This window comes from Elephantulus edwardii, unplaced genomic scaffold (genome assembly GCF_000299155.1).
Source record: "Elephantulus edwardii isolate Elephantulus edwardi_28Jun2011 unplaced genomic scaffold, EleEdw1.0 scaffold00009, whole genome shotgun sequence".
In the NCBI taxonomy this organism is placed as follows: domain Eukaryota; kingdom Metazoa; phylum Chordata; class Mammalia; order Macroscelidea; family Macroscelididae; genus Elephantulus; species Elephantulus edwardii.
Window position 1 is genome coordinate 27352438 of NW_006399759.1, and position 8526 is coordinate 27360963.

The following is an 8526-nucleotide window of genomic DNA, read 5'->3' on the forward strand; positions in this document are numbered from 1 at the left end:
GTTTTTTACCCTTTGAAAGTTGAATTTGGAATCTGCACCTTAATTGCATTGAACATATAGATTACTCCCTGTAGGATTGTTCTTTTCACTATATAGAGTTTTCTTATGCATGAACAGGAAATATTCTTCCATTAAGTTAGGTCTTACTGTTTCTTGTATTAATACCTTGTAACTTTTTTATGAAGTTCTATTAAATAATTTTAATGTTTCTCTAGTTAGGTTTCTATCAATTATTTCTTCTTACAGTTGGCTATTGTAAGTGCTATTATTTTTTTAGTTTCCTTTTCATGTTTTCTTTGTTGTTATAGAAAATTCTTGCTGATTTTTGTATATTGATTTTGTGTCTTGGCACTCTACCAAAGTGTTTATTAAGTTTAACAGTTTTTGGTTGAGTATTTTTTTTTTTTTGTATACACTGTCATTGTGGGCGTATAACTACCAAAAGTTTTAACACCTATTTGCCTATTTGGGTTCCTCTGACTGCTTTCTCTTGTCTTATTGCCCTAGCAAGTACATTCATTTTATTGTTAAGTAGCAGACATCCTTTCTCATTCATATATACAATGGAAATGCATGTAGTCTTTCTCCACTGAGAATTTTGCTTGCCCTTGGTATATACTTAGACTTTTCACTATGGTGAGGAAATTCTCTTCTATTGCTATTTTGTTGAGTGTTTTAATCAGGAAGAGTTTTGGGTCTTGTTAGAAACCTTTCCGTATTAATTGATACAAACATATATGGTCTTTATTCTTTGCTTTGTTAATTGGATGAATTATATGATTATTTTCTTATACTGAACTTTCTTTGTATGTCTGTTATGAATCCCACGTGGTTTTGATGAATTACTTGTTTGATATACTTTTGGATTCTATTCGTCGATGTTTTAAATAATTTTTTAAATCTATGTTTATGAGCGATACTGTTCTATAATTTTCATTTTTAAATTCAATAGGAATTTTATGAAGATGCATAATTGTTTTAATTTTGGAATACATTAGTCCATATTTACTATAAATGCCAGGATCTTAATTTCTTTATTTTTAAATACACTTAAAATTTTTATAATGAGAAATGATAGGTATTTTATACTTGAATAAATACTATCTGTGTGGTCAACTATTTAAAATCCTATTAAAACAAACAAGTTGTTATCTGTCACTCAATGGTAGTGAAGCTTATTGGTATCTGTCATTTTTTTGGGTGGTGTCAAGTTGGAACTAACCTTTAGCTAACCCTCCAGTGGGTTTTTAGAGGCAGTAAATCACATGAGAGGAGATCATCCATTTTTCCTCTGTGGAGCATTGAGTGGATTTGAACAACATGCCTTTGGGATTGTAACACTGTCTTACGACAAGTCCACCAAAGCCATCTTATTGTCACCTAGATAAACTTATTCTCAGACATGATCTATGCATTTAGCCTTTTTCGGTCCTATGTGGCCTAAAATTGTTGTCTTTCTTATGTGATATTTGCAAGTTTCTATAAATGTACTTATAAAAATAATCTTATTCATTGGTTCAGTGTTCAAGTATACTTTAATTTAAAAAAATATATTTTAAAAATGCTTATTTCTAAATGCCCAAGTTCATAACTTGGCAAATAATTTTAACCTAAAATTTCTCTATGTATTATTTTACCAACTAATTTCTCCTTATTGATAAAAATAAAAATAACCTCTGTGCAATTCTTAAGTACCTTACATTTTCTTTTGATCCACAAAAGTGCAGTTAAATCAAATAGTCTTTTTTTTTCCAACAAAAAAAATAGAAAATAAAAAAAATCTTTTTTTTTAATAAGAAAAAAATCCTTTTAAAATGTGTGCCTTATCTTTAGAGTCAAGCATAAAATAAATAGTACATTCCAAGTTAGGGTGCTTTGGTTCCTTCCTGTTGATATTATGTACTGTTTTCTTAACCACAGACAAATCATGTCATTCCTCAGAACTGAATTTTGTTTGCTTCTAAAAACTGATGATGATCTTTGTGTATAAAACCTCTGTCAGAGTATCTGGATTTAGTAGATACTTTTGTTACAGGTGTTAAATCTCATGCAAAATTTTAAAAGTTAACTTTACTAGACATCTGGTACTTATTCTTCCTAAAATTCATTTCATTACTCCTAGATGCTGTTTAGAACTGATAACAGATAGACCTCCTTCTGTTCAGGAGGAGCTAGATCTTATTCAAGCCCTTGGATATCTCGAGGAATTTGGGGTAAAGATCCTGCCTTTACAAGGTGAGTATTCTACTTAATGTACTAGTAAGTTAAAGTGTGTTAATTTGCTAGTGTTCTTTTACTATTAAGGATATTAAGCAAATGGAAACTGTAGAGGTTTTGTAGCTTTCTCTGCCTCAACTTTTAAAAATGTTCATATTTTCCTTACTGGAATACATTTTTATCCAACTTTTTCAAAGAATCACTTTGATTGTTCAGTCTGTCACCTCCTGCTCTCGTCTTTCAGGTGGAATCTTGAGTGAGAATTCAAAATAAAGAAAAACTGAACAAGTTGCAGACCTTTGGGTTTTTTTCCCAAGTTTGCATTTATAACATAAGAAATACCACTGTAATTAATACTGGTTTAAGTTTTGGATTACAAACAAATATGTAAATTCAAGACTATGGAAGAAAGTTTGAGATTATTATCAGTTTAGTTTTGATACATATTTTTATATTGTGTTACAGTTATATAGATATTAAGTAAATATGAATGATAAGTGAGGAAAGGCATGGTGATCTACTACTGACAATAACCAACAGACCCTCTATGTAAAATACTGGCTTGACCCCTAACTAAGCTTTTATATCATAGTCCATACGAGTTTCACTGCTAACCCAAAGGCTGTACCTTTGGGGGTCTGAACCAGCGAGAGCTCCAGGGGAGGGAGATGGCCAGTCTCTTCTGGTGTCATTTATAATCTCCAAAAATCCATTGAAGTGTTAACTATGAGTTGCTTCTGACTCAACAGCAATGAGAGGAAGGGAGAATTGATAGCAGTTAACAATGAAAACAAAAATGATACGAGTTTGATTTTATTCTTTGAAAAGTGTCCTTTCTATCGCAAGCATTTTTTAATAAGTAGATTTTATTGTTTGCAAGGAATGATGACTAATATGTGTTGTAGGTCTAGTGATCAACAGGGAATGGTGATGAAGGTGAAGTTCAAGCTGCTCTGGAGATATTGTGGGGGAAATTATCCCAGGAATTGATGGAATTCCAAATTGACGTATGTCAACAAACAGATGCTGCCCTGGTCATGCTCACAAGGTTGTGTTGTAAAATCAGGAGGACAACTACTTGGCCAATTGACTGGAAGAGATCCATATTTATTCCTATCTCAAAAAAATAGGTGACTAGTCCAAGTGTGGAAATTATCAAGCAGTATCACTAGTACCACACACAAAGAAAAATCCTCCTGAAGTTTGTCCAAAAACAACTGGAACCATACATTAACGGAGAACTACCAGAAATACAAGATGTGTTTAGAGGAAACTGTGAGGCACTAGAGACATTATCACCAATATCAAATGGATTTTGACTGAAAGCAAAGAGTACAGAGAAATGTCTGTGTTTCATTGCCTGTGCAAAGGCATTTGTCTGTGTAAATCACAACAATTTGTGGTTGACCTTGAGAAGAATAAGAATTCCAGAACACTTTATTATGCTCATGTGAAACCTATATTTGGACCAGGAGGCAGTTGGCAAAACAGAGGAAGGACACAATGGTTCCAAATCAGGAAAAGTGTGTTAGAAATGCATCCTGTCTTCATACCATTTCAATCTGTATACAGAACAGGAGGCTGGAATTCATGAGGAGGAGTACGGCATCACGATTCGAGTAAGACTCAACAACAGCCTGTTTTATGCATATGACACAACCTTGCTTGCCAAGACCCAGGAGAACCTGAACCATTTCCTGTGGAAAGTCAGGACTGTAGGCTTCAATATGGATTGAAGGCCAATATGAGGAAGACAAAGATTCTCACCCCTGGGCCAATTGGTATCACCATGATGGATGGAGAAGAGATTGAAGTTGTTAAGAAATTCAGCTTGTTTGGCTGCACAATCAACACTCTTGGCACCAGCAGTCAGGAAAATCAAAAGGCAAATTGTGGAAATCAGCTCTCAGTGACCTCTCCAAAGTGCTTAATAGTAGTGATGTGATTCTAGAGACAAAGGTGCACCTGATTTAGGCCATGGTCTTCACAGTTACTTGCTATACATCCGGAACAGGACAGTGACTAAGTATGACAGAAGAATTGATGCCTTGAGTTGTGGTTCTGGAGAAGAATAATGAACGTACTATGGACTATCAGGAGAACAAATAGATTGTCTTGAAGCGGTGAAACCAAGTTTCTCCTTAGAGGCAAGGATTTCGAAGCTCTGTCTCACACACTTTGGGCACGTGGTCAGGAGAGACCAGTCCTTGGAGAAAGACATCATGCTCGGAAGAGTGGAGGAACAGTGCAGAAGAGGGAGATACCAGATAAAATGGATTGACATGGTGACTGGGACAGTTGGTTTATGTGCTTCCAAGTCAGTGAGACTAGCTCAGGAGAGGACAGGGTTCAGAGCTGTTGTACATATGGTCACGATGAGGCATGGATGACTTGATGACACTTAACAATAACACCTTTAGTTTGTTCATGTTCTTTTATTTCAGTGTAAAACTCATGAAGGTCCTACTCAGACGTACTTCCTTTTACATAATTTTTGTTATCATAAACTTATTTTGCGAAGATAGTTTATAACTGAAAAGGCCCTGAGCCTTACCTACCATTTATTGCAAGGTTATGTTTTTCTTCTCTTCAGAGCCTTAAGTGAAGAAGATGTTCTTGGTTGGCTAGTTATGTAACAGATTCTCTTTCTTCTTAATTCAACTCAGGGCATATTTGAATTTGTGGGAAAGAATAACAGAGTTCTGTATTTCTCTTTTCTGGTAAAATACCACTAGATAGTCTCTTTTTAAAAATCATTTTTTGCAAAGTTTTATAACTTGTTGTAAGTTCCTTGGCATCCTTGTTTTCTTTGTATTTTAGATGGGCCTTAGAGGATAGTATCCATCAGAGAGAACTTCATATGCTAGAATCTCTGCGCAGCATCCGTGCTAATTTCCTAGGGCTTCTCTGACATTGTAGTGTTTCCTGAGCCAGCCCAACTCTCTTGGTCTTGGGCTTTGGGCTTTCTGAGCCTCTACTGTGGGAACAGTCTGACTCTCTAGGCTTCCACCCTTGGGCCTGCTGAGCTGGCATCAAAGTTCTGCCACCAGCGCCATGATATCTCTATGTTTTGTTTACTTGTTTTTATTTACGTGTAGGAGTATACTCACTTATCTGTAATTTTCTTGTATTGGAGTGATTTGCATATTGTTGTACTTAATAGCTTAGATAGGTGTATGTTTGCTCGTTTCTCATCTGTTTTTAAGAGTACAGTGCTTGTCTGTTAGATGCTTCACAAAAGCAGAATTCCCAGATTAACTATGAAGAAGGACTGGCCAGGTGCTTCAGAAATTATAAGCTATTTCAAAACTCTATGAACAATAGAGCACAGTTGTACAGTTTGATATAGTGCTATGGAGGTATAACTCTCAGATTGGTAGACCCTTGAAATGAGAACAAATAGCTACAAACATATGAAGTAGGAATGTAGGAAAATTTCAGTTTGTAAAAAAATAAATGGATCACATGAAGATAAAGGATTTGCTGTTCTAGAGATGGAAAATTGAGAAAGAATGGTGTTACATTTATAAGTAAAAGACCATTTAAAGATCTGTCCTGAAGTATATCATGTAGGAAGATGGAAGGAATACACCAAGTCAGTGTGCTAAAATATTTTTAGGAGGTAGATTATGAAAATGAGCCAGTAGTTACAAATGAAGATGTTCAAGCTGCACTGAAGGCATTGCCAAAAAATAAGATTCGGGAATTGATGGAATACCAATGGATGTGGGTTTTTCCCCTTTTTAATTGTGATTTTAATGGAAGTTTACAGAAAAGTTGCATTTTTATTAATTTTATTTTTGCACATTACCCTCCCTGTCACCCCCAGATCACTTAAAAAAAATAATTCATTGTTGCATATCCCCCCCCGCCCCAGTCCACTTTGCTGTGCCTCTCATATTCTGGACTTTGTCATAAAGATAATGGCTAATCATATATTCCTTTTAAACAGTTCTTTCCTTCATCTGTTCCAATGCAGTACTCATTATTTATTCCCTTTTTTCTCAGTTCCCCCCTAACCCCCATGTCGGTTCTGTTTTATAACAGTGGTCTTAGGTAGTATTCATCCTTTCGTTACTGAGCTGTTTCACTGAGCATAATATCCTCCAGGATCACCCATGTTGTTCATCTAACACATGTTGTCCTGGGCTTACCAGTACCAGGAAATTTGGAACATAGCTGACTGGAAGAGATCCATATTTTTTCTCTATTTTCAAGAAGGATGATCCAAAAGAGTATGGAAATTACAAACAATATAATTTTTGTCACATACAAGCAAAATATTGCTAAATATCATCCAAAATTGGCTAGAACATTGCCTTCATCGAAGACTGCTAGAAGTTCAAATTGTGTTTTGAAGGGACGGTGACACTCAGGATTTCATTACTAATGTCAGATGAATTCTGCTTGAAAGCAAAGAATATCAGAGGAATGACTATTTGTATTTTGTTGACTATGCTAAGGCATTTGTAAATGGAGCAAAGGCCATATGGGAACAGCAATACGTAATCTCTGTGCCAACTCCACAGTAGGGAACTGTCCCCATCAACAGCACCCACAATATAAAATCAGTTCCCATGAGGTCAGACATATCCCCCACACTCCAGTATCTCTTTTTACTCATCCCAACACCATTCTTGTTGTTATTGTTATGTGCCGGTAAGTCACCTGTGACTCATAATGAACCTATATACATTAGCTCTGAACCTTGCCCTGTACTGAACCAATCTTAACATCTCTGACAGACATAATCTCATGTCTGTAGTCACTGAGACAGTCTGTCTCCTTTGGCGTCTTCCTCTTTTATGCTGTCTCTACACCCTTCCAAACGTGATGTCCTTCTCCAAGGACTGATCCTCCCTGGCGACATGCCTGCAGTATGTGAGATGGAGCTTTAAAACCTCGTCTTCAGGGAGTGGCTTTGTTTCACCCTGTTCAAGACAGATCTGTTTGTTCTCCTATGAGTCTATGGTATGTTCAAGATTAATTTACCAGCACCACAGCTCAAAGGCATTAATCTTTCTTCTGTTACCCTTAATTATTTTCCAGCTCTCTGATGCATAGCAAAGACCATGACCTAGATGTATCAAGTGCACCTTAGTCTTCCAGACTAGCATTGTTTACTACTCTAGAAAGGTTCTTGACAGATTTTCCCAGTGCACTTCATCTTTTGATTTCGTGCCTGATGATGCTGAGAGTGTTGATTGTGGAAACAATCAAACTGTAATTGTTAGCAATTTCAGTCTATTCTCTGTCTGTCATGAAGCTGGTATTTGACCCAGTGATGACGATCTTTGTTTTCTTGATATTTAGCTTCAATCCATATTGAAGCCTACAGTCCTTGACCTTTTTCTGCAAACACCTCATGTTTTCCTCAGTTTCAGCAAGCAAGGTTGTGTCATCTGCATAATGCCGGTTTTTGGTGAGTCATCCTCTGATCTCAATGATCCTTTCTTCCTCATAAAGTCCAGTCTCCTGAATGACCTTTTTTGCATAAAGATCAAAAAGGTATTGAGATAAGTTACATCCTTGGTGCACACCTTTTCTGATCCTGAACCAGGCAGTGTTTCCCTGCTCTCCTCTGATTATTGCTCCCTGGTCCAAGTATAGGTTTTGCATGAGCACAGTTATATGTGGATAATTGTGGAAGATACCCATTCTTATCAAGGTTAGCTTCAATTTTGTGTAGTCAAATGCTTTTGCGCAGTCAATGAAACAAGATAGACATTCTTCTGGTCCTTTTTGCTTTCAGCCAAGATCTAACATTGGCTATGATGTCCCTGGTGCCACGGCCTCTTCCAAACCTCACTTGCACATCTGGCAGTTCTCTGCTGATAATACTGTTCCATCATTTTTGGACAATCTTCATCAGGATCTTGCTTGCATGTGATTTTATTTAATTATTTTCAAACTGGTATCAAGTCACTTTTCTAAAAAATCTAAATACAAGATCAAATATTTGGGAGTAAATATAACTAGAGACAATGCCATTGGCACAGGACAGAACAGAGTTTAGGGCTGTTGTACATAGGGTTGCTATGAGTCACAATTAACTCGACGGCACATAACAACAAATATAACTAGAAGCACAAAGGATCTATTCAAAGAAAATTATAAAACATTACTACAAGAAACAAAAAGAGACCTTTAGAAGTGGAAGAACATCTCTTGCTCATGGATAGGAGGACTCAATATTGTGAAAATGGCAATACTGCCAAAGGTAATTTAAATGTTCATTGCAATCCCAATACAAATACCAATCCCATTCTTCAAGGAGATGGAAAAGGCTATCTCCAGCTTCATTTGGAA

The 8526-nt window shown here is 36.2% G+C and overlaps 1 protein-coding gene across 1 annotated transcript in view; it reads left to right on the plus strand.

The window, feature by feature from the left end:
- The window catches only part of NBAS (neuroblastoma amplified sequence), a 611780-nt gene that overhangs the window by 279645 nt on the left and 323609 nt on the right, over positions 1–8526 (plus strand). Inside the window, exon 31 of the mRNA XM_006880668.1 lies at positions 2123–2235. Within this exon, the coding sequence (XP_006880730.1) occupies positions 2123–2235 (113 nt within the window). The remainder of the gene's footprint in view (positions 1–2122; positions 2236–8526) is intronic.